Genomic DNA, 26,005 nt, shown 5'->3' on the forward strand with positions numbered 1-26,005 from the left:
TAATAATTTTTTATTGATATGTAAAATTCTGTTAAAAACACCTTATATATAAGAATAAAAAATAATTTACAAAAAAAAAAAGTAATATATGGATGGTAATTAGATCGATAAAGAAATTCATTCATTAGACGGGATAGTAAGGTGCAGTCAACGGAGGAGGAGGCTACCGCCATATGCTCAAGATAAAACTACACTAGACACACACACACAAAAGGCAATTCAAAACTGCAGCAAAACTCACATTGGCAAACGTCCAATAAGAAGGCAATTCCAAAATATAATTCTGCCTCCTCGAGTCACTAAAACTCCTGACTACAGCAGCGCAATGAACACTAATGCCTTGTTACTGATGGTCTGAATCAGGCTTCCTTGCCAAAAAGAAATACATTGGTGTGAAGATCTCCTTCCTGAAACAGTCAGTCATCCACAATTATGTCTATGTTTCTAACATCTTGTCGCCGGCGTTTTTTTTTTTTTTTTTTTGGACGGGGTAGGGGAGACAGAGAAAAATTATAAGCCTGTGTAGAGATTGCTTAGAGAATTAGAGCCTGTTAGACAATATATCACATTCATGCTTATTTTGAATTCTATTTTTTAAAAAGAATTTTTCGGTAAGCATCTTGTCGTATCATCTGATAAGTGGTTATATCAATATCATGAGTGCTTGGCCTATCTTCCAAAAAGGAACATTTTACTATCAACAAATCATTAGAAAAAAGATATTTTCAGGAGAAGAATAAGGTTGGATAATGCATGACATTTTATTTTGACAACGAACGGTTTTGTTCGAAACTAAATTCATGCTTCTGCATCTGCTGAAAATGAAAAACAGAGGGAAGGAAAACTTACCTTCCGCCTTCAACTAGTCCCTCTGCAGCCTTTTCTAAGAAATCTTGAACCCTGACACTTCCCTTGGGTGCCAGTCCAACATACTCAAGAGCCTTAACCTACAATTTGGAGCCAGTCAACGAATACTAATAGAGTTCATAACATTTGATATGGAATCATAGTAGTTAGCAAAAAGAAAAATGATATGGAATCATAGTTTCTATGATTGAATTGAATGGTCAAGTGTTTGATCCTTGTTGCTCATGAGTATAATAGTTCATCTCCTTCATGTAAATGTTTAAATTATTTTTAGTTGAAATACAAAGAATAGTCAAGATATTCAGTAGCATTACCATGTTTCTTGTGAATAGTCGGCCAACAGATGTTAGACGGAAACTACTTAGCGAGAAGTGACTTTTATCCAAAGGCAAATACCAAGGAATAGGAGAGTCCTCTGCCAAATCTTGGTCCCATATGACCTTTGTAAACAAAATAAATGGATCTCCTCTTAGTCCATTAGGTTGATCGTCTCTAAAAGCTGAAATAACAAAACTAGTGAAAGGTGAAAAGGTTTGAAGTTAACCTCAAAACCTGCTTGCTTCAGAGCTTCAAGACACTTTGTGGTCAATCTAATGTCAGGGAGCCCATCGCCAAGCTCAATTTCTGCCTGTACCAATTAAACCAATCTATATAGTTACAACTCATCATGAGGCTTCACATAGATAGATCTGGTCCATAAAAGGCAGATAGACAGACTGCAAAAGCCTTCTGGCTTTAGATATCATTAGGACTTAGTCTCTTTGCACGGTTTGCCGTGGCCTTTGTATTAAAAAAAAAAAAACAATAGATAGACAAAAGCAGAAGTCATAGAGACACATAAGCATGTCAGAAGCATCTCATTAAAAAATATGTATCTGACATGCTTATGTGTCCTACATGACTAACTTGATCTATCTTTCCTCCACTGGATCCACCAAATATTATTCAGTTCAAGAAAATGAGTAGGTAATGTCAATCTAATTTCCTTCAACGCCACGATATTATATACCTTTATTTTTTGATGCTTTTGGTTACTAGAATCAAAGGAACTAGTCATGCACCATTCATACGCAGCAAAAAGTTGACCAGGCTTCAGCACTCTATAAATCTCTTTATAGCATCCATACTAAACAAATCAGAAGTGTTAGACCAATACAAAAAAAGAAAGAAAGAATTCTAAAAGAAACAGAAATAAATAAATAAATAATTCTAAGTTCATAATGTGCTTCATGCTTATGCATGATCACGTCAGAAGTTGGTCCTTACAGCATGACCCTCTGTAAGAGCTCATGTTAAGGAAGCATAGACATTGACACAAACAAAGCCGCATGACTAAACGAGAAATGTCCAGAAACAATTCAAGGTTAGTGTAGTGTTTAATGTGAGAATTTGACACATGACAAACATAACCTCTTTAAGTGTGATTTTTTCATATTGGTAGTATTAGGAGAAAATAGGTCTAAATACTCTGTTCCCTCTCTCTCACATACAGCATAAAAAAGGGCACGAACCGCATCTGGTGCATGACAGGTAGCTTCAATTGCATACACTGCATCAAAAGTATTGTCTGGGAATGGCATTTTCATAAAGTCAGCCTGCATTGACAGATTATTTATGATCATGTCAGCCATAAGCCTTAAATATATTATTTAATCATTAAAATATGCATGAATTATCAGAGTAGTAGAAGTATTACAAATGTGAAAGCCTCTCCATATAACAAGAACAATAGCATAGAGAAATTTGTGCATCTGTGCTAAAAACCAGACGGACAACACTTCAAAAAGTAGAAGGAAAAAAAAATGATTCGAAAGATTTACCTTCACAAAGTTGCAAGTCTTATCCACACCAGATATGCGATTGAGTTCCTGTAAGCCAAAATTGCTTTTAAGTGGTCAAACTGCAGTTTTCAAAAATACATTACGGAGCAAAGATAAGAAACTAAGATTTCTTATAACTATCTACATCCCTCACTTCAAAAGCTCACCGCTTTACTAACTTCAAAACTTCATTGCAAATGAATACTACTTACTTAATGCTCAAACCAATAAATTAATGATGAGAGGAACAAGGAAATAGTGTGAAACAATTTTCAAGAAAAATAGATTTAACGATTAAATACAAATGTCAAAGTTGTTTTGCCAATTAATTTTATCTTCGTGTTGTCAAGTGGGAAACAAACACATACCTTTCCTCTGGTTATCTGATACTCATTGTTGTTCAACCCTGTAATTGATGTCAAGCTGCAAAATACCATTAAATTAACCGACTTAACATTTTTTCTCCTTCGAGGGAAAAGATTCCGAGACAAATATTCTATGAAAGAGGAAATTTTAGATCCACGAGGCAGAACAGGATAAATTCATGTACTTCAAGTATCACACCTTCCCAGATGATATAAACTCTCAATGACATTAGAAATTCCATGGAAGGTATAAAAAAATTTTATCTTTTAATTTTAATCGAAAATGGTATTCTTTTCCTATAAGTATACAGCCTATGTATTGTGAGTTTATTGAATAGGATTCCCTTGGAACTCAAGAAGGGAACTGAACTGAGGGAACCACAGAATTAAACTCGGTTTATGAAAATTGAACACACACACACACACACACACACAATATAAGATGATTACCAAAGCAAGAGAGAGTGAGTGGAATAAAATAATTGCATTTATTGGCAAGTCAAAGATGAAGGAGAAGATTCAGTCAACCTAAAAATTAGTAAAACGATCCAACCATTAACAGCTACCTCTAAGATGCTAACACATTCATCAAAAACTAATTTGGTTTTACCAATTTTTTCTAGACCAGTCAAGTTATTTCAAGTCCCATTCACCTGAAACGAGAAATTTCTCTAAGTGGTCCTCCGATTCCACATCCAACATCTAAAAACCTAAAATAAAACCCCAAAAAAAAAAAAATTCGTGAGTTTCTTAAACAGACAGTAGAAGTGTTGTTAATTTGCTCTGTTGAAGATGGAAAACCTTTTGTCCAGGTTTCAGGCCAAGTTGCAAAGCAAGAAAGTGTTCGTGTCGCTTGATGCTCTCTCGAAGTGATTCCCCTTTCCATCTAAATTAGGAGAAAATTGATATCATGCATGAGCAGAAGGCTAAAAAGTAAATTCTTCTATTTTTAAGCGCACAAATGAAGCAAATGGACACCTTGGAGCAAAATGGAAAGATTCTCCCCAACCGAACTCATAAAAGCTAGTGACAAGATCATAGTATTTATTAACCTGAAAATGGAGATGTGGTTATGCTGTTTCTGCATATAATCAATTAGCCCGCAGTTAAAATAAATAATCCAACTTGGCAAATCACAAGTTATCAACTGGCATCATATGAGAGATCAAATTATTAGCAAGGGAGAATTTTAACTAATATTACTACGAGCTTATTGGGTTATTCATCACGATTTCCATTTCCCAAGACTGACTTGTTTGATAATTAATTTAAGCACCTAAATGTCCAAAATGGTAGTTTGGACGTTGTTTCAATGCCCCCCGTCACTCCTACCCCAACAGAAACATATATCTTCTGAACGAATTGCAAGAATATCACATGATGATTTTTTTCTAAGAATTTTCTACGATTGGAACTGTTTCAGGAGTTCATCAGAAAAGCAGCTTCCCTCTACTAAATATAATTGACCAATAGCAGCTTGTAATTTCAAGTACATCAAGTTCATTCAAATATTAAAGACAAATATGTGCCAGTTGAGCCACAGGTTCGTTGGTAGAAGAACAAAAACTTCGATTGCTAAACATGAGTCTCTCTCACCATGTCAGTGTAGTTAGACTTCCTCTCTTCCTCTTCACCTCCATAACAGACATGATACTTCTCATACCTGAATCATAAGATCAAACATTTTATCATGCAATGTGAACAGCATTAATAACCAAAAATACCAAATCTAATGTATTGTCAGATAATTTGAGCTAATTAACTAGATTTAGGAGTATACTATGATTTTTCACATATCAATACTCACTACCAATAGACTAATAGTCAGTTAAGACCAAATAAACTTAATTCACTTATCATGTCCTTCCGTAAGATTATGACATGTGGTATTGAATGGGAAACAATGAACGTCATTATTACTTATTATTGAAGATTTTTATAGCAAACACGTATCCCATCGCAGGACAGAAAAGTCAAAACTCAAAGTAGTTTACTAGTTAGCAACAGTATATTGATGAATTCAAAGAGAAAGGGGAAAGAACAAAACAATAATCACAGGCAACCGAGAATTGACATCTGAATGACTAAACACAAGCTTGCAACTGATAAAAATTGAAGTTAATTGTAAGCTGTAAATAAACACTGATCAGTATGTCATCAATCCTTTGACATCAGATTCCGCACCAGAGCTTCTTCAATTATCATTCAAATCAATAATCAGCATTTCCACTGACGTAATTTTTTTCCTTTTAAACATCACAATACTAAATTACAATATGGAGCTAAAAGTAGAATCCGAGATAAAGAAAACAGAGATTCACACTTCTCAACAGCAGACAGAACTTCGGCTTTCTCAATCTTTCCACCCACGCCCAATGCTAGATCTATGGCTCCAGCTTTCGACATCTCAGGCAGAGTTTAGCTGAAACTTGCAAAGGCCAAACAAGAAGCATCAGAATCATTGATGATTTAAATTGCAAAGGATAAAATAGTTAACGAAGATAATGCAGGACTTGTCTTACATCGAAAGAACAACGTGAATCTGGAGCTGAAAGTGTAGAGAGAGAATGAGAGCAGCCAAAAACGGAAGTAAAGAGTAGAGAGAGAGAGAGAGAGCTGCTGAATTGAAAAATATGAGAAGGCGGAATGCTATAGAGAAAGAGCGGATGTGCGTGTGTGTTGTAAAGGTATATTAGCTGTCATGTGGCTATTTTGTCTTTGTGATTGTGAGAACATTGAAGAGTCAGGAGACTGTAACGGCTCTCATTGCGATGACCGGCTGCATCGTTTTCACATTTTTTGGGTCCAGTGTCTGTGTTACAATGCCGTAGCTTCCAACGCCACGCTGGTAAACAGGAACCTACAAGGACTAACTGTTCCGGCTTGGGTTTGGTCAAATTTAATTTTTTATTTATAATTCCATAAATTAATTTTTTAAAAAAGTCACAAATTATTTTATTCTATAATCTATGTCTATTAAAAATAATCATTTATTTAAAATAAAATAAAATGTAAATTGTTTTATGAGATTAACAATGAGTGACATTGTCCCAATAAAATGAGGGAGCGATTAAAAAAATGACATTTTCACTAAAAAAAAAAAACAGGGTTCTTCTCAGCCTTAAACTAGGGGACAAAAAAGTAGAATTGAGATTATTGTTACATTTAAAAGTATTCATCATTAAATAGAATTAAAGCAAAAAAATAATTTATAAAGAGACAAATAAAAAAAGGTACAAAAAGTTAAGAAAAAAATTGAATTCATTTTTAAGAGAATTCGTTATGAAACGTTGATGAGTTATCTATATTTTAGTTCTTAAGTTTATCATTAAAATTTAAATGATATGAAAAAAATTGAATTGGATAATTATATTTTTATTTATAAATATCATATTACTTTTGAAAGAGTAAAAATTCTAATATTTCAATCACAAAATTTAATGATAAAAATATAAAAATAAACCATTAATGTGTATCTCGCGTGCTTTAAAATTCTCGATGACATTAAATAATGAAATTATAAGAAAACTAATTCATAACAATTTTATGTTTTGCTGTACCATTTAAATTTATATTAAAATTGTAATTATCTACGAGATTTTGACAATAATATAGTTTAGTTTAGTTATTAATAGACTTTATAGTAATTAATTTCTTTGTATGGGACTTTAATATTATTCTCCCAAAACATTTTAACCCTACAAATTATTATTGTTTGACAAAAAATTTCGAGCAATTGACGAGAGAAACTTTTTCAATCAAAATCTGTTTCTTCTCTCTTACATGAATTGTGGGGGAGAAAAGGTCCAATTAAATTGGGATTAAACTATTCGAATTGAAGAAAAAAAATTTAAAAAAAAAAAGCCAATTTAAGCAAGTAGCCACAAATGAAGCCCAGCTTTGCCTGCAATTTTGGTGACCTAGCAAAAGAATATAATTAAGAGCACGTGGGATCGGATCCATCTTCCACTTTCGTTGAGCAGATGGGATCGTGAAATTAAACAAATTCCGACGGCTTATTAAGTATTAACATTAACCATGGTTATCAAATGTGCAAACAATTAGTGTCCAACTATAAATGGCCAATACTCTTAGGCCCTATTTGATATGTAGGCATGAATATGAAGGGATTGGGATTGTGATTGAAACTGAAATTGAAATTGGGATTAAAAGTTGAATTAGAGCTTTAAAATTATATTTGGTATGAAGTAATAATGGTAGGAAATATTTTCTTTCATTTTATTTTATAATTAAATATAAATTATAAAAAGACTATAATATCTCTTATAATTAATAAAAAAATTCTCAAAACCTATCTCTTTGCCACTCACAACCCCAATCTCCACCCTATCGTCAATCACCCATTTCAACAACATGAAATTGGGAGTAAATGCAATGACGATTCTCATTTGTGATCGGTCTCAAAGATTCAAAGGCAAATGCAACAACCCTGTTCAATGCATATTTGAAGGTAAGAAGGCGAGTATACGAGAACGATATTGATGGTGGAAGACTAAAGGAAGACAAAGGGAGAACGATGGTGATGGTGGAAGACAAAAGGAAGACAAAGGAAGACGAAGGAGAATGAAGGGAGAATGACAGGAGGTAGACAGAGGAAAAGGCAAGAAGACGAACCTGTTAGTGGTGGAGGACGGCACCGATGTTAGGGATGGCCATGGTAGACTCGACTAAGTGAGAGAATGGTGAGGGATGGAATTGGGGGGAGGAGGGTAGAGAGACAGGAGAGATAGTGTAAAGATGATGATAATTTAGTCTAGAGAAAATCAATCTCAAGATTGATTTTCAAATATCAAGGGTGGTGTATTGAGTAATCCTATATAGATGGGATTGAAATTAGAATTGAAATTGAGATTAAGATTAATTTTTTCAATACTTCATATCAAACATAAAAAACTAGTACTCCCCTATCTCTAGTCTTTTATACCAAATGAGGCTTATGTGCAAACAATTATCCTTTTGCCCGTAGGCTTTACTCTATCACCATTTCCTTTTTGTCTATATAATTGAGGTGTGGTCAACTGGTCTCATGTGTTTATTCAACTATTTATCTCTCTTTTAAAATAAATACATCATTTTCATTCCAAAAGAATAATAAAAAATACATAGTTACATACCCATGACTAGAAGAAAATGAATAAATAAATAAGTCGTCTTTCAAGAAAAATTTTTATTTTTATATTTCAAAATTCTAGTTGTGACAACATATACATGCGTGTTTGGCTTTTTTTAATTAGCCAAAAAATTGTTTATCAAATTTTCATTTAACAAAAAGTATTTTAATAAAGGTTAGTTATTATACTGAAATTTGTATTTGAATGCATTTTTTTTAAAATTAATTTGATAAACTTGTATAATGAAAAGTGATTTTGGCATGCAATTATCAAAAGGAACAGTAATACTCATGATTTAATTTTTGTTATACAAATGCTTCATTTAGAAATGTTTGAAAAATATATGCAATAGAAATTATAAATAACATAAAATTTGATATATTAAATAATAAGGATAAAAAAATACAAAGTTTGATATATTGGACAAAAATTATATAAATAATCAATATACATAATACTAAAAATTAATTGAAAATGAATTAGAGATAGCATTGTAATATCAAAAATAGGTACATATTTTAGGTCCACTGTTAATACCTCAACATGCACACGTACATTCTAAAAGTTCATCCAAGTCAAGTTGAGAGTAAATCTACTTTCACTGGCTTTCTCAAAATGTTTTTGAAATTTGATTTCATTGAAAAAAAAAAAAAGGATACTTAAGTAACTTTTGGCCTTTAAAAATTACAAAAGTATTTTTTTGAGAGTCAAAAGTTAGTTAGCCAAACACGAGCCAAACGCGAACATGTGTAAAAACAAGGTAAAGGAACCTGCAAAATACTACAATCTATAAGAAAGTGCTCCCTTAATTTAAAAAATATAAGGTAATTTTTTAAGAATTAAATGTTAAAAATATAAAATATTTTAAATTTTTTAAAGTATAATTATTTTTTTTTAAAGTGTCATTATTAAATACTCCTTCAGTCTTATTTATAAGTCATTTCTACCAATCTCATCAATACTAGTAAAACAAAAATATAAAAAATAAAATTTAGTAAAATTACAAACATAACCCTCAAAAGTAAATAAAGTATATAATATTATTTTTCTATTTCTCTTTCTCTTTTACTTTTTAAAGATAGTTTAAATATTTCATTTAAAATAAAATATCACTATCATTTCAATGACTTATAAAATAAACCACTTCACCCTTCTAGAAGGTAATCAATAAAATGGATCAGAGGGAATAAATCACTTTATATTTATTTTAAAATAAAATATTTTATTAAATATAGATAAATATAATAAGATTAGTATGAAGACAATAACTAATTTACTAAAGAGTGAAATTTTATTAAAAATATCTTGTATTTTTTAATAAAAAAAAGTGTATTTTTACTTGCCATGATATCTTAGGTGGGCAAGATTGTATTTTAGCACAAGTTTCGGTGTTAATCTTCATCAAGATCTATAGTTGGAGGGCGAAACGTTACAAAATATCTTGAATTTTTCTCTTTCCATGTGTGGTAAGTCATTGGAGCATTGATTATTGATTGACAACACACTAGACATGTTTCTTAGTTAACCTTGCGCTGCTTAGAAGAATGCAACAATGCTTGCTCCCCACTCCCATGCTTTAAAAGTTATTAAACATAATATTTATTTTATATTAAATGATTTGACTGAAAAAAAGTTTAATAATACAATTTAATAGTACAAGTTAGATGCATGAAATCGAAAATATAAAAATATAAAAAGGTACATGTGATATAATTTTTTATTTAAAAAAGGTCAGATTTTAAAAATAAAAAGCATGTCTGTGTAATTAAATAAGCAAACAGGAGACCAAAATATTATACTCCTATTTTCAGGAGTCCAGATATAGTTTTTTCTTGCCTTGCAAAATATAACTTGTTGATTATTATATCCATTCAAAAAATGGTGATATTCTTTTTTTCCTTTGCCTTTTGTTTTTCCGATCCCCAACTTTAGCATATTTGGTACGAAAGAATTGGAGCTAAAAAAAAAAATCCCAAATTTTACATATTTGGTATAGTTGAACTAGCTTTCTTGTAAAAGTCACTTGTATCAAAATTAATAGAATTGACCTTCTCACCTAATTTCATGAAACCCAGTTCCACTTCCATCGACGTTCTAAGTCTAACCATTTTGCCCCATCACCGTCACTCCTTGTTATCAACATTGAGGAGTAGCAAAGAGGACTTTGAACCAACCGGCCATGACTTCAACAATGATGATGATGGAAGGCAGTGACTTTGGCGAGGATGATGGAAAACAATGATGACTCCTGCTCTAACTTTTCTCCTTTGAACGATGATGACCAACGGTGATGCTCTTTCAAATGGCAATGCACCCCCAAAATGATATCCATGATGGACAACAATGCTCCTTTGAACGACGATGCTCTAACTTTTGGGTCTTCAATTTCTGTAATTGGTTACTCTAGAGGGGGTGAATCTGATTTTGGTTTGATGTTTGTCTTCAATTTCCTCTCCTTTGCATATAAAGCTTGATGGTAAGTTTGTTCGATTGTTGGTTTGATTTCTTCCTTGTCTTTGATTTCTTTCTTTGCATTTGACTTCTAGGTCTTCAATTTCTATATTTGGTTTGATTTTTGTCTTCAATGTCCAGTTTGATTTCTTCCTCCCCTTTACATATGAAGTTCAACTTTTAGTTCAATCTCATCTTAATTTTCTATTTGTCGATTCTCGCTATCTTGTTCATGGCTGGTGGCTATTTGTGTTGAGGAGGAGGAAGAGACAACTATAGCTATTTAGGTGGCAGGTGCGGTTTTTCTAGTAAGGGCATTCAAGGCTTTTCACATTATAAACAGATATATTAATTAAAAATTATATCTCATTTTCATCAACATACCAAATTGATGATCATTTAATTTTTGTATGTTTTGAATGGATTTTGTTTGCAAGTAGAGAGTCACCTCCTTTTTTTTTGACTAATTTCAAATTCATTTTTTCATTAATTTATCACAATTTGCAAATAGATCATTCTCATTTAATCATTATAATTTATTTTAGAATAAAATGAGTGGTGCTTGTATTTTAGAAGACCTTAACAAGAAGAGGAGAGAAATTGAAGAAAGAAAAATAAGAAGAATTATGAAAAGTAAATATTTTGAAGGGAGGCCATGGCCCTACTATGGCAAGTATGTGTTGTAGAACAATAGAGAAATAGGGGACAGCGAGGCCATGGCCCACAACATACCCACGTCAAACAACAAAATGTATAGTATCAATTTTTCTTAGTTTTAAGTTGTGGGGGGCTAGGGTTCCAACATTTTTTACATTCTTACTTGTCTTTGAGGTCTAGGAGGTGATTTTGGGCAACAATCAAGGGCTAGATTGAAGATTAGAGAGCCTCATTTTAGAGCTTTGTGATGAGATTTTTTTGCAATCTCTTCTTGTTCTACTTTATGCCTTTGATTCTTTGTATTATTGCTAAATTTTTTTGCATAATTGGAGCCATGTGTGGCTAATTTTGCTTAACACTATGAATTTTTATACTTTATAGATAGATTTCTTCTTAGTTGTTAATGTTTAATGAATGCTTTAGTACCTAGTGAGTTTAATTTGTTCTCCTACTATTTAATGGCCAATTATAGTATATGTTTAGGTTTTGGAATTCTCCTTTGAAAGAAAGGAATTGCATTTAGATGATTAAATTTATCTAATTTATTAAGCAACATATAATTAAGATTTATTTTAATTTGCGCTTGAGATAAACACATACTCAAGAGTCATAGGTAATCTTTATAAGTATTGTACATAATTAAATCTTGACTTGTATGAGACATTATAAGATAGTTAGATTATGAGTTTTTGCAATCGACGGATGCTTGAATCTAAATTAAAGCCTTAATTCTCAAGTGAAAATTAAACTCAATAACTAGGACATATTGAAATGCAAAGTCTAAAAAGACATTAGAATTTTTAGGATATTTCTTGATTGCTTATTTCACTTTGGAATTATTTTTATTGCTTTTATTCAAATTTTAGTTTTAATTCATAAAAACTTTACTCTTTGATTGGTTTGCTTACCTAAGATGAAACTGAATTTCATTTGTGTCCAATCCTTTTAGTTTTTTGTGACACAATTTTGATTTACTATACTATATTACATTTGTACACTTGTTATGCATTTAAATTTTACTTTTAAACTCACTTTTACTTTCAATTTTTCTTTCAACTCCATTTGTATTTTTATTAAAAACTCTTTCATCATAAACGATAGGGTTTTTCTAGCAAAGACATTCAAGTCTTTTCACATTATAAATGGATATATTAATTAAAAATTATAGGAAAAATTAATCTTTTAATCTTTCAACTTTTAACTCACTTATAACTCAATCCCTCAACTATAACTCGCTGCAACTCAGTCCCTTAACTTTGGATTTACCTATAACTCGGTCCTTATTTTTTAATTTTTTTAAAATTTTTTATCAAATAAGAAGGATAAAAAAAAGCTCATATATTATTTTAAAATACCCTCTTTTTATTCATTAATGTGAGATATAAGCTAAGATGAAAAAAAATTAACAAAAGTTAAAGGACTAATTTGTAAGTGATTTAAAAGTTGAGAGACTGAGTCATAGACGAGTTATAGTTGAGGGACTGAGTTACAGCGAGTCATAGTTGAGGGACTGAATTATAAGTGACTTAAAAGTTGGAGAACTAAAAGATTAATTTTTTCAAAATTATATCTTATTTCCATCAACATATCAAACATATTTTTAAACTCACTCTTACTTTCAATTTTACTTCCAACTCCATTTATACTTTTATTAAAAACTCTTCTATCATATCAAACGAATTATAAGATGAATCCTGATGCTTATTACACCAATGACATTTTAATTTCTTAGAATTCAAATTTAGTATGGTCCAGAATTATAATTTTTTAATAATAATTTTATCTTATTAAAAGAAACTCTTATAAAAATGATTTATTTGCAATTATTTATACATTTCTAATTTACATCTTTTAAATACGGTAATTTATTGTAAAATTATTAATTCAATATTTTCTTAATATTTAACTTTTTTTTGTTTTTTTACCCCCTGTTTAGATAGAGGGGAGGGGATAAGGAACGTGTTAAAGTGTTTGATTTTTTTAATAAATAGAGGGGGTGTGGTTTTTCTTTCTTTTTTTTGGGGGGGGGGGGTAACAAAGAAGTGAGGTTGAAAATGTTTAATAAAGATAAGATGTAAGAGAAATATTTAAGAATTTTCATTCTCACTCAATCTTCTTTTTTAATACAAGGGCATAGGGTAATTGTATAAAAAAAATTAAGATCTAATCATGTCTAGAGTTATGATATTTATAATTCACCTTTTTGTTAGAAGGATTGAACTCTTTAAAGTATTTTATCTCCTACCTCTTCGTTCATATTCTTGTTCTTATGCATTACATGCATGGGAGAGTAAAAGTTAACTTAATACGCCATGTATGCTATACACACACACACACAAAATATCAGAATTTGACACTAAAAGCTAAAAGGTCAATAGATAATTTAATATTGATATTCCAAAATTTGACGTTGTTTCTCATACTCCTTCCTTACTCATAAAAAAATAAGATTGAAGAATAAATTTATCCTGAAATTTTTTTTTCAGAGACCTTCGAATAAAAACAAAGGAACAGATCCATCCAAATTTAGGCAACAACGGTGCTACTTTTTAGTTATAAATTAAAATTGAATATTGATGGTATCCAAATTTAAAAACCCTTTCAGTGTTCAAATCACTTTTCAAAATTTTGATACTCACTTTGAGAAAAACCAAAGGCAAAGAGAGCTCCCTCAATTGATTAAACACATTCTCGTTCGACCCATGCCTACTCGATTTACATTGGATTCATTTGCCGATTCAAAATGAAAAACAAGAATAAGAACGAGAAAGAACATTTCTAGATTCAAAATGTACAAGAACAAGAACATTTCCATATTTTTCTTTGGAAAATGCCATGAAAACTCAAACAACTTTTTCAGATTTGCAGATTAAAAACAAAATTTCTCATTAATGTCAACATAATCTAGATTTGTGTTTGAAATCGCATCTTCTCACGGGAAACTTTCTACTCATCGCAAGTCGAGATCAATGAGGTTGAAGACGATGGTTCGATGTTACCGTCGTCCTCATCAGTTTGTTGTCTCTTCCTTATCGTCGCACCAACCACAAGAATCGAGAGATCAAGCTTTTATTAGTTCACGATCTCTCCTCTATTGGAACACATTTAGGGCTAATCGAGAGACTCCGGCAAGAACCTAACGCTCTCCATTATGGTTCTTGTGATTTTTTTTGGGACAGGAAAATGGGAAAGGTTCCTACAGTTTCTCCTAGATGGTTCCTGCGAGAACCCAGTGCAGAGAAAGAGCTAGCATAGGTCAGTTAATAACTCAATCTTACTTGATGCTGGTGCTGGTGATGGAAGTAAGTGACGATGGAAGTGGAAGCAGGTGACGAAGACTGAAGAGGAAGAGGAAATGGCGTCTTGGGCTGATTAGAATTTAGAACGAAGAAAGTATGTTTAGTTTTTTTATTTTTATTAATAAACTATCCAACATAGCATGCCTTGTCTCCTTTTAATGGTCAAACTTGATCTTTAACAGTCAACCAACGATAAGTAGAACGGTAGGAAAAAAAAAAAGCACTCTTTGAAAGTTGCAAGATAAAATGTTCCATAAAAAAATTGAAGATATCCAACGTCCTTAAAAAAAAAAATTCAAGATAAATTTATTCTTCAATCCCAAAAAAATTGCAAAATTTGAAACTAATGTTCTCAAATTTAACATTGATATTCTAAATTCAACATTAACATCATGGACGAATCTAGAAGCCATTACGTAGAGGGAAAAACTGAAAATTTATCTAAAAGTTGGGGGCAAAAATTGATTTCAATATTTTTTTTACAAATAAAATTTTTCATAATTACAAATAATGCTTTAGTATGGGAGGCAATGGCACTGACATGCATCTTGCATTTGTGACTGATTAACACAATTTTAAAGTATTGTTACATTTTTTTTTGATAAACTGCTATCGACCAAATCTTAAAATATAAATATCAGATTACTTGAATACATTTTATCTTTAATTTTAGAATCTTTTAATGTTAGACTAAAATTAAATTAATCTTCTCACTCGTGTATATGTAGAAAAATTATACAATGGCCAGAGAAAGGGAGGGGGACAAATGAAGCGCAAACGGTAGCGGGAATAAGATTCGGTATTGTGGTTTGACTTACGCGCGCCAGCAAGAAGTACATTGACGCGCCAGATTCTGAAATCGGGAAATTAAAAAATTGAAAAAATCCTGTTCCATCGTTCCATTTCGCAGGTGAAAGTCGTGCTTGTTCCTGCCAAATTTGACAGTGAGTTGTTCCTTTTTCTTTCTCGAATCTTCGATAATTCATTGAAGATTTCTTTAAGAATTCTTAAATATATGAATTCATGAATTTGATTGTTTGCTTTGCTTGGCTGATGGGGGAATTATGGTGCATGCTTTTGGAGTAAAATTTTGTTTCTGCAATTTCTAAGGTTCGATGCGATTGGCTGAAGTTTGTCTACTGTGTTCTCTTTTACCGTTAGGTTTTTGCTTCTTTACTCTGGATAGGTTCTGGGCAATCATTGTTTAGTTCTCTGGCAGCTCTTAAAATACCGACTTCGGAGTTTTGGTGTCAAGATCGCTTGCATTGCGTTCTTAGAGATATGAACAAAGTTTTAGCTGATTCTGATTCCACTTTCCTGAATTTAGTAACAATTTTAGGTTGAAGAATCATCTTTCTTGATTAAGCTTTACACAAGGACAAAATTTCTATAATGAATGGTTGCTTTGAGCCATGAATGTTTCCCGTTAGCAACCATTTAGCCATGAAATTGTCCTCCTAGGAGGATGAGGAGTCCTCCTCCTCGTCATCATCATTATATGATTACTAGTGTGCCTAAACGATACTGCTTGGGTCGCAAAAGTTTGAGGTCCCGCATCCTTGTCTTTAGCAATTCTTAAAACATGTAGACAAATGTTTTTTGTAAATTTATAAATTTATTGATTTCACAATATGATTAGCATTTTCATTGTAGAGCAGGTTATTTTATTGATAGAAAGTTTTAATCTTTTTTATGAAGGAAATGCTTGCATAATGACTTTGTTTTTCATTATCAGAGAATTTATTCCAGCTGGCGGAGCGGAGTCAATAATAAAAAGTTCTGGGACTGTGTTGTGGGTCTATGATGGACAATAATAACGATTTTACATTTTGTCAGGTGAGATCACTACTTTTTCTAGACAGTAAAATTATACTATACCTTCCTTTTTCTTGTGTTATGAAATTTATTATTCAGATGTACACTCTGCAATGCAAATTTGTTTGACTTTATATCGTTGCTTTGTACATTTCTTTCTAACTTTGATGTCATGGTTGCATAGGTCAGTTCCCCTATCAATCAGGATGATCTCGAAACAAACAAGCTTGCTTCAGATATGGCTGATATTACCATAAAAGAAGAATCCTCCAATGCTACTAGTAGTAGTAATATTAGTAGTCATAATCATAGTCAGAATAGTGGTGCCCTATGGATGGATGGGTTGCCAAATAATCCCAACTCTAAGAAGCAGGCTTCAGTTGGCTCTTTATCTTACAGTGTAACTGACACAACACCATCAAATCAGGCACATGAATTGAACACAAAAGCAGTATATAGTGATGCTGAGAATTCACTTCAGAAGTTATTAGAAGAAAAGAAACCTATGAAAAAGCCAGCACCTCGGGCCAAAGTTCCTTTTGAAAAGGGCTATAGCCAAATGGACTGGTTAAAGCTTACTCGATCACATCCTGACATTGCAGGTTCTCTTATTGAAATTTTTTTAATGCAATTGTTCATTTGGATGTTTTGGAAACTTAAAATTATATGGTCCCATGCAAGAAAATAATTCTTATTGCTGTCTCTTATTGTTCTGTCACTTAAACTACTCAGATATCAATACAAGTTGGTAGTTGATGTCAATGGGTTGGAAGAAAGTTAACTTCTATAGACGTTATAACTTTGTATGTCCATGACTTGACTCCAATTTTTATCCTTTCAAAGTGTTTGTCTCCTGTATTGTCTTTGTTTGGATGAGATTGGAGGGTTAAGCCTGAAAGATTTTCAGTTATTCCTGAACATGATTTTTTTTTCATCATACCACTTTTTCATATACAAATTTGTGTCTGTTTAAGTTATGTGCCATTTCAACGCCTGTATGGCTGTAGTTCCTTACTGTTAAGAATTTCTTTTGTCTCTCCAAAGAAAATTAAGCTCTGTGCGCCCTTGTGCTTGAGCAGGTAGGGACTCCTGGATTCCTAATTACTCATTTAATGTAACTTTTCAAAGATGACATCGGCCAACTGTTCATACGTATAATAAAATAATTCATCTAAGAGCTTTTTAGCTACAAGTTCACCTCTTAATTCCATTCTGATGAATGAGTTCTCTGCCAGTTGTGACATCTTTTGAGAAGTAATTTTTTAATCTTAGCCATCTGATGCCAGGTTTGAAGGGAAAGTCCAACAGAAGACTTATTTCTATGGATGAAGTTAGACAACACCAAACAGAAGGGCAAATGTGGACTGTTTTAAAAGGACGTGTTTACAATATATCCCCATATATGAAGTTTCACCCTGGTGGTATGGTTATAGGCTCAGTTTGCAAGTTTTGGTTTAGTTTTTTCAATTTTTGTTAGTCAAATTCATTGAAACATTCCTATCTTCTTGAAAAGAGTAAAGTTTATTGCTTAAGAACAATACAAAATTTGTCTCTCAGGTGTTGATATGTTAATGAAGGGCGTGGGAAAAGATTGTACCTCTCTGTTCAGTATCCTTTTTGCAGTTTTCCAATGTGAAGTAATTTAAGGTTGAGCATATTTCAATGAATCTATTGTTATATCACTTAGGTGGATATATCATCATCGTTGTCATCATCATCATCATCTTATCTTGCTGAGTCAAATTTCAAGCTTCCTCTGCGTACATTATCTAACCTTGATAAATGCTTCTTGCTCGCAAGAGATATTGAAAAGCGTGTAGAAAATTGCACTTCTGAATTAGGTCAACATATTGCTTTGTATTTTTTGTCGTTGTTTATTTATTTATTTTCGGGGAGTTGGAGTTTGGGTTGCACAATTGTGTTAGATGACTCAAAATCATCTGAAGTTGGAACAAGTACAATTTCTGAGAGACAGACCTAAGTGCTTCAGAAGTCTCACTTCATCAATTATGTTGATTATTCTTACCTTTTTGTTCATGCATCCCATGCATGAGATCCTTTGAAGTCATAGGAAGACAGGGCTTGCTCTTTTTTTTTTTTTTTTTTAAGGTTTACTTTCTCTTTATACTTCTATATCGTGCACAGTTTGTAACAGCCCTCCTCGGGATCTCACCGTCACCCGAGGCGCTGGACACTCTCCCCCCAAGCCCCACAACAGGGCGACCCCACCCCTTACGGTGAGCATCAGGAGACAAAGGCTTTCCCGGAGTAGTGTGCAGGATTATTCCCCTTGCGAGGAGCCTCCCCAGGTTCGATCCTCCAACCTCTCCTACATAACAAAGTTGAGGCTGAACCTGGTATCATTGAATCAACTTGACTCAGTGGTACCAGGTTCAGCTTCAACTTTGTTATGTAGGAGAGGTTGGAGGATCGAACCTGGGGAGGCTCCTCGCAAGGGGAATAATCCGGCACACTACTGCGGGGAAGCCTTTGTCTCCTGATGCTCACCGTAAGGGGTGGGGTCGCCCTGTTGTGAGGCCTGGGGGGAGAGTGTCCAGCGCCGCAAAAGACCTCGGGTAGGCGCGGTGAGCGGAGGGCTGTTACACAGTTTTTGCTATTTAATTGACTACTCGCCTCTGTATCCTTAATCATTTAATCCAGATAAATACCATGCTTGGGTTAATGCAGAATTCTTATTGGAGAAATGCCTTGTAGGCACTTTAGACGATACTCAGTGAAGAAAGAACAGTTGTGTTCTAATAATGAATTGGTAAGGGTTCATATACAATGAGGAATAAAATTTTGTCACATGCTTATTTTTATAGAATCCCTATGGGAATCTGATGTACAATTACACGAGTATTAAGTTGTAAACTGGGATATTTATCTGCATTTAATATGTGATCGTTGAATCTGTTCAATTTAATGAACTTGTACATTCTGGTAAGGAAGTCATATCATTATTCCGTAAATTATAAGTTGCTGCTCCACCTCTCTAAGGGTCTGTAATGGCGTTCGGTATTAATTTGAGCATGACATATTTGATTATATGCTAGACCAAAAATGGACTTGATAAATTTAGCTCAAAGCCAAATCGGAATATAAAAAACTGCCAAAGTGCCTTTTGTATCCCAGAAGTGTAGGATATGTTTCAAATTTCAATTTTGCCCCAAATGTTTATTTTGTGTCAATTTCATCATATATGTTTGCAGAAATTCTCAAATGTCTTCCTAAATGCTAGTATCATCTTATTGCTCAATAGAGTTGGCTAACCTATCAAATGCAAGGCCTCGCAAATGCACCCACTCTGGTTGGTCCATGTAGGAGTGCTATGAAAAGGATTGTTGTGGTTAGGAAGCAAGTCTCAACTAGCTAGGTTAGGTTAGGAAGAGAAAAATTAAACTGATGACATTCAAGGACTAGGGTGATCACATTAGGTTGTGCAATATTTATGTAGGCAGTGTGGTCTCCATATTTGCATCTTCTAATAATTGTTATACATCTGATTCTGTTCGGTGATTGAATATTGATAGCTTTTAGGGAGATATTAAGAGTTTTTGCAAATATGCAAGACAGATTTGAAATTGACTTCAAACTTTTTAGGTGATAAAGTAGTTTTTCCCTTGGAATTTTTATAGCTTGTAGCTCTCTCAGATAGAGCTGGGCAGTTGCTGCAGGCAAGTCATAACCTAAATTTCAAAAGGCATGATCTCGCCTGCACTGATTTTTTAGTTTAAGGGCATTTTTGGGATTGAGGATAATGGAGAAAAAATGAAGGGAAAGGAAGGTTTTATTTAGAGATTCTTCTTTATTTAAAGCATACCATTTCCCCCTCCACCCCCCCCAACCAAAAAAAAAAAAAATCTTCAATCCGAACTTTTTTTTATATATATATAAACGGCTGTGGAAAAACCATGTAATTAGAAAAAATAATAAAGTAGGGAACATTGTACGCTATGCATATCTAGCTGCATCTAGGCTTCATTGACAACGAAGCGTTTAATATTACCTGCCCTTGAAGAATTGCCATTTGTAAAAGCTTCTTTTTAGTTAGGATAACTTCGCATTTACATGAGCCCCATCTGAAATCTTGGCAAACTATGAGGTCCCCTGCTTTTTCTTAAAAAAAAAAAATTGATAAAAAGCTCAAAATCAAAGGAAGCAAAGTAGACCTACCTAAAAGGCGAAAACCAACTTGAGATTGTGTGATCGTGTCATAACCCATAAGTAGGTGGTTAAAATACGATTGAAGTTAAAAGAAGAAATTTTCAATCATGATCATATCATCATATCAATGTAGTTTAAGGTATTTGGTTACTGATACTTTCTGAAATGAAAACCTAATCAGATCAAGATTGCTCAGGAAGGTGTTCCGCGTGCAACACATTGTCGCGAATCAAGATGCTTAAACTTGTTCATGTTGTCTTGTTTATTTCCAGCCTGATAACATGCTAGAGATGCATCCACCTGTGGTTGTCTGATCCAAAAGATCTGGACTTGTCCCTACTTGAGTTCACAGATTACTATGCATAGATCCAATCTTATCACTTCATTACAAAAGACCCCCTTTCCTTGGATCTACTCTTATTAGTTCACATGGGCAATCCCACTAGTTTTACGATGTTCTGGGCCTTTTTCTCCATTCTTGTTAGATTTTCTGCCAGTCCTTTAGCAATTGTGATGTTTAATTGTGTCTTGTTTTTTTTTATTTTTATACTCTCTCCAGTTCTATTAATAATTTACTTTTAACATGTTTTATTAAAATCAAGAAAAATATTAAAACTTATGAATTCTATCTAAAAATTTAATAAATTTTTAACTTTTCCCCTACAAATATAACTTTAACAATCTACTTTCTCTCACTAATGTTTAATGGGAGGTAAAAGGATAAACTTGTGATAAAAATTAATAATATATCTCATAAATTGAAGAAAAAAATTATTCTTTTGTTATTATAAATAAGAGCGGACGGAGTATTGTCAATTAAACTATATTATATGCTCATGTTTTGCATAGAGTTTGGACAAAGTCAAATTGCCCATCACTTATGAATGATGTGGCTTTCTATAGGTTTTATATTATTTATTAAAAAAAAAAACCACACGCACTCACACTAATTTATCCCATTCTCTATCATCAATCTTATATCCCATACAAGTTAAGCAAGCAACTTGACAGAAGGGACAAATTTGGAAGATCTCAATGACTCGTCAAGCACATGACATGATATGTTACAGGGTTGCATTTACCGAGAGGTCTTGCTTTGCTTAGCTCTGTTAATGAAGGCATGGTCTTGCTTGAGCTTGATGTTGGGAGAAGCATGATTGGGTTGAAGATAAGTGGGACCACCACTCAACATCCTGCTGGCTCAGCGTTTGCTTCAGCACATGCATATCCTATTTCAGCTCCCAAATTGATATTTGAAATGGTCATGGATATAAAACTCGATTGTACTCTCTATATCATAAAATCTATAACGAGTCGTATTTTTTTACCAGTCTTGAATAATATGGTTCATTTCTCAACACACGTGATCGACACAAGTTCCATCAAAAGTAGTCCGAAGAGATTATCGATTTATAAGCAACTTCCTCCGACCTTGTTTTTTGAGGCATCTTGGCATAAGTACGTTGCTCTCATGACTATTGATTTAAAATTATTTTTTTGTTAATGTTGGGGTGACATTTTACTGTTAAAAAAAATTAAAGGAGAATATTGCACCAAAAGTAAGTTTAGAGTCTTAGACATTCCTAGATCTATAGTTTAATGGTAAAATTACCCTCTAAATCACTTAAATTTAACAATAAATTCAATTGAAAAAACTCCAATCATGTTCCTTTTTGTGTATAGAAGCTGAAGGTCACACGCATATGACATATCCGGATATATTTTAGGAGCTTCTTACAAGAGTTTTATGTCGTCTATAATGTGACAGGTCATTTACTTCTTAGTTTTGATATAAGTAGAGGAACAACTTAAAAATAACAACAATAATATTGCAGTCACGTGTTGTATGAGTCATGTTATGCGTATCTCAGCAATCTAATTCTTCAGTTTAATCCAATTTTATGTCAGGACAAAAGATTCACCTAAAAAAATGTTGCAGTTTGGTCGAAGAAATTGACCATCTTGAATTTCAAACCATTGCCTCTTGCCTAACCACCTACACATCACTTGCTCACCTGCGTCTCTTGGCCTACCCGTTCAATTAGAATTGAAAAACTAGTTATATAATTAATTACTTGGATCAGTCCTTTAGTAATACTTGCCAACCCATTCGATAAGAATATATAAATTTTGTTATACAATTAATTACTTGGGATCAGTCTTTGAGGAACACTGGGTTGATCCCCTCGTCATGTAAAGAACAAGAAAGTGAAAATCAAACACTTAATAAGTAGTGACTTGTGAGTCTTCTGATAAATAATTTATAACCAGAAGACAATATGTTTGATCATCTTACAATTATAAAAAAACATGAGATTAAGGAACTGTTTTGAAAATTTCCAATCACAAGGTATTACTATAATTGATGAACTCAACTTCAAGCAACAGGGAACACCACAACTTGATCAATGACAGGACCACAGAGAGATCCAAAGTCATCAATTCTGGTATGGTAGAAGGAGCTGTAGAATGTGATTCTGGTTCTGGGCTCAATTGCTTTGAATCTGAAGCTGGCAGTCTTGAAGCCTCCCTTCCCTACAGATTTGTAAGGAACTTTAAGAGTCTCTTTGGCTGCAAAAGCTTCAACCATCATTGATCCATGGCAGCCATTTTTGGCATCTCCGACAGCGAAAGTGATGTTGTAGACTTTGTTTGGAACTGTTCTGAGGATCTGAGCAATGGCACTTTCCCTGCCTGCAACAAGCTCCACAGCCCCATGTCCATAGGGGACATTGAAATGCCATGAGTCAATGAATTTCACAGCTTTGAGTGATTCAATGATCCAACCAGGAAGCGGAGACAAGAAATCTTGCTGCTTAGGAGGGAGAAGCACACCATTGGTAGAGTTGAATATAGGGAATGGACCTTCCTCAAAGCCTGAGTTTTTCACCAAATTGCCTGTAAAACACCAAACAAGAAAGTTTTAAACACACTTGAATGGACCAAAATAGAAATCCCAGAGGAATTTGAAGTCCTAAACACACTTCTAGTTCAATCTATGTGGCTGACTAAGGTAGATATATTATTATAGGTTAACTTTAGTCTACAAAAGATAGGTAGATTAGACTAATCATAACAAAACACATAAGCATGTCAAATGTGAATCCTACTCAAAAGCGTTATTGACAGGTTCACCTGTCTCTTCAAAATTAGATTGACCTACTCATATTTTATAAACTAGATTCTCCTAAGGATTTTTCTTAGTAACTACAACTTTTATATTGATGATTTAGGCAGCAAGGACAAACTTGGAAGTATTTACAAGTCTGTGAAAATGTGAATAACATCTGAGAGATGTGAATATGGAAATAATTAATCTACAAAGCATGACCTGAAAGTTTAACGTGCTAAAAAGATACATGCAAACATGTATTTATCAAAATAAGAAACCAAAAATGACTCAAATTATTGCTGAAATCCAAACATGTTATGATACTATAAAAGGAATTCACAGTTCACAGATCAGAAGTATATAGATAGGTTTCATTACCTCTGGTAGGCATTGGTGGGTAGAATTCTCTGATAGCAATTGCATCCAAGAGTGGTCCACAGGCAGGGTCCTCTTGAACTCCAGGGTTGTGGAATGTGACCTTGGCAATGTTTGAAGAGGCCTTGAATCCCCAAGCAATAACATCACCATTGAGACTGTACAGTGTCTGCAAAGGCACATCCCCACTCTGTGGAGGCACTGAGATTCTCAAGACCTCATCTTGAGCACAAGTCCTTGAGGCTCCCAGAATTAGGGCATACAATTGACCTGGCTTGACCTTAATGGTCTGAGAAATTGAAGCATCATTGCCTAGCCTCACAGCATGAACTCCGTGGGTCACAGGGAAGAACATGCCTCCAGGTTGTGGTCCCCCAGTCACATATTCTACCAGACCAGTGATCTCCCATTTGGGTAAGGCAAATTTTCCAACAAGTTTTGTTTTCTGGAGGTTTTTGGGGTCTGGCTTCTCTTCAAAGTTTCCATTTTCAAGATAAGCTGCCAGAAGAAGAAAAAGTTTCAGATGCAGAGTAACCCAAAACTTCCAAACTCAACCTCAAAGAGTAGAGTAACAGCAAAAATCACATGGACACTAGCCACACCCAGGAAATGAGAATGAGAGTAGATATAGCAGAAAAGTGGAATTTATGTGAAGCCAAGAGTGCATATATTAAAATCAAGCACAATCTATCTTCTTTCTCAGCATAATGGACAGTGGAATGATTCTAAGGTTAGCCATAAAGGGTGTAGCAGCACTTAGTAAGACCATAGACACATTTCAACAAGCATATCAGATTCCAGTAGACTCCAAAACTTCATCTTGAGTTAAGGCACTACACTGTAAAAACTCTTAGTAAGAATGAGAGAGGATAAAGCAGGAAAAAGGAATAGATTTGAGAGTTTAGACATATCAACATCAGAATGAAAGCAAATGTAGCTTAAGCTGATCCGGTAAATAAAAAATGCATAAAGTGTTTCACATTTTCCCCCCAAAGCATTACCTTCTGCAACTCTGGGTCTGGGATGAACAGCAGCGAAAGCTGAAGCAGCAAACAGCAAAGTCAAGCAGAGCACGAATGTAACTGTGACTCCCATTTGCACTGCCAAAATGCTCAAATCTGAAGCTGAAGTTACAGGGAAGAATAGGGTTTTGAGGTTGGAGAAGCTGGTAGTGAAGCTTTACAGCGTTTTATAGTGGCAAGGAAAAGTGGTCTTTTGAACAAGACTAAGCAAAAATCACGTTAAACAGCCCACGTGGACAGAACTTTCTCTCAGTTTTCTAACCGGGTTTTTCTCCACAATTCATGGTATCTTAGAAATTATAATTGTGCTTTACAGTTTACATTTTAATAGGACTTTTTGATTGTGTCTTTTTTATTTTTTATTATAAAGTATATTTTTTATATCTCCTTCAGGGTGGTTTGAATTATAAATTCGTTTTTAAAGTCGGTGGATTGTCTGTTACTATGATTAGGCGTGGGACGATTAATGTTATCCACCAAATTACGTGTGACAGTTGCCTTTTTCTTGGAGGCCACTGGGGATCCATGGCTAATGAGTGGAGCCAAACATAACGTCTCTATTTCTGTTTTCCACTGGGAACTGATCGCATTAATTAAATGCCCTCGCTTAATAACCACATTCAATCTTGATACAACTAAGGGCCATTTAGTTTGCTTGCATTTCATATTCAAAAAATAAAATTTTATTTTTAAAAGGTTGAAAGTTATTTAAATAAAATATTTCATAAAAAACACATCTAAAAATAAATTTAAAAAATATAACTATTTAAAAATTTTAAAAAATAAATTTAAAAAGTAGGATATTATTTGATCATATTATCCTTAATTTAATCTCTTATTTTTTATTTAAAAATAATTATTTCATTAAAAATATAATTAAAATTTCAATAATAATAATTAGGTATTAATTTTTTAGTATTATA

General features: G+C 33.3%; 3 protein-coding genes across 6 annotated transcripts; 1 reads left to right on the forward strand and 2 right to left on the reverse strand.

Moving 5' to 3' along the window:
- Nucleotides 1-99: 99 nt before the first annotated feature.
- On the reverse strand, nt 100-5,813 carry LOC129315800 (cycloartenol-C-24-methyltransferase). Of its 2 annotated transcripts, none has more exons than XM_054959862.1 (14): nt 5,575-5,813; nt 5,376-5,480; nt 4,649-4,715; nt 4,031-4,104; nt 3,849-3,938; nt 3,706-3,756; nt 3,056-3,110; nt 2,688-2,735; nt 2,379-2,462; nt 1,877-1,993; nt 1,412-1,495; nt 1,182-1,307; nt 850-947; nt 100-407 (listed from the first exon to the last, which is right to left on the reverse strand). In XM_054959862.1, the coding sequence occupies exons 2-14, from the start codon at nt 5,456-5,458 to the stop codon at nt 344-346; spliced, it is 1,041 nt and encodes a 346-aa protein (XP_054815837.1). In that variant the 5' UTR covers nt 5,459-5,480; nt 5,575-5,813; the 3' UTR covers nt 100-343. The 2 variants fall into 2 exon arrangements, with proteins under 2 accessions (XP_054815837.1, XP_054815836.1); XM_054959861.1 differs by having other exon boundaries at nt 5,376-5,474; nt 5,575-5,812.
- A 9,567-nt stretch (nt 5,814-15,380) lies between these two features.
- On the forward strand, nt 15,381-19,332 carry LOC129315220 (cytochrome b5 domain-containing protein RLF). Of its 3 annotated transcripts, none has more exons than XM_054958787.1 (6): nt 15,381-15,535; nt 16,327-16,427; nt 16,591-17,008; nt 17,693-17,827; nt 17,964-18,014; nt 19,068-19,332. In XM_054958787.1, the coding sequence occupies exons 2-6, from the start codon at nt 16,392-16,394 to the stop codon at nt 19,142-19,144; spliced, it is 717 nt and encodes a 238-aa protein (XP_054814762.1). In that variant the 5' UTR covers nt 15,381-15,535; nt 16,327-16,391; the 3' UTR covers nt 19,145-19,332. The 3 variants fall into 3 exon arrangements, with proteins under 3 accessions (XP_054814762.1, XP_054814764.1, XP_054814763.1); XM_054958789.1 differs by having other exon boundaries at nt 16,327-16,422; XM_054958788.1 differs by lacking the exon at nt 15,381-15,535 and adding an exon at nt 15,546-15,701.
- Nucleotides 19,333-22,782: 3,450 nt separating this feature from the next.
- On the reverse strand, nt 22,783-25,253 carry LOC129314995 (protein DUF642 L-GALACTONO-1,4-LACTONE-RESPONSIVE GENE 2). Its single transcript, XM_054958487.1, has 3 exons — nt 25,062-25,253; nt 24,064-24,558; nt 22,783-23,471 (listed from the first exon to the last, which is right to left on the reverse strand). Exons 1-3 carry the CDS (start codon nt 25,153-25,155, stop codon nt 22,951-22,953), a joined length of 1,110 nt encoding a protein of 369 aa, XP_054814462.1. The 5' UTR covers nt 25,156-25,253; the 3' UTR covers nt 22,783-22,950.
- Between the last annotated feature and the right edge of the window lie 752 nt (nt 25,254-26,005).

The sequence above is a fragment of the Prosopis cineraria genome, unplaced genomic scaffold (assembly GCF_029017545.1).
Source record: "Prosopis cineraria cultivar Desert tree isolate PC_DT_omini unplaced genomic scaffold, ASM2901754v1 PC7, whole genome shotgun sequence".
Lineage (NCBI taxonomy): Eukaryota > Viridiplantae > Streptophyta > Magnoliopsida > Fabales > Fabaceae > Prosopis > Prosopis cineraria.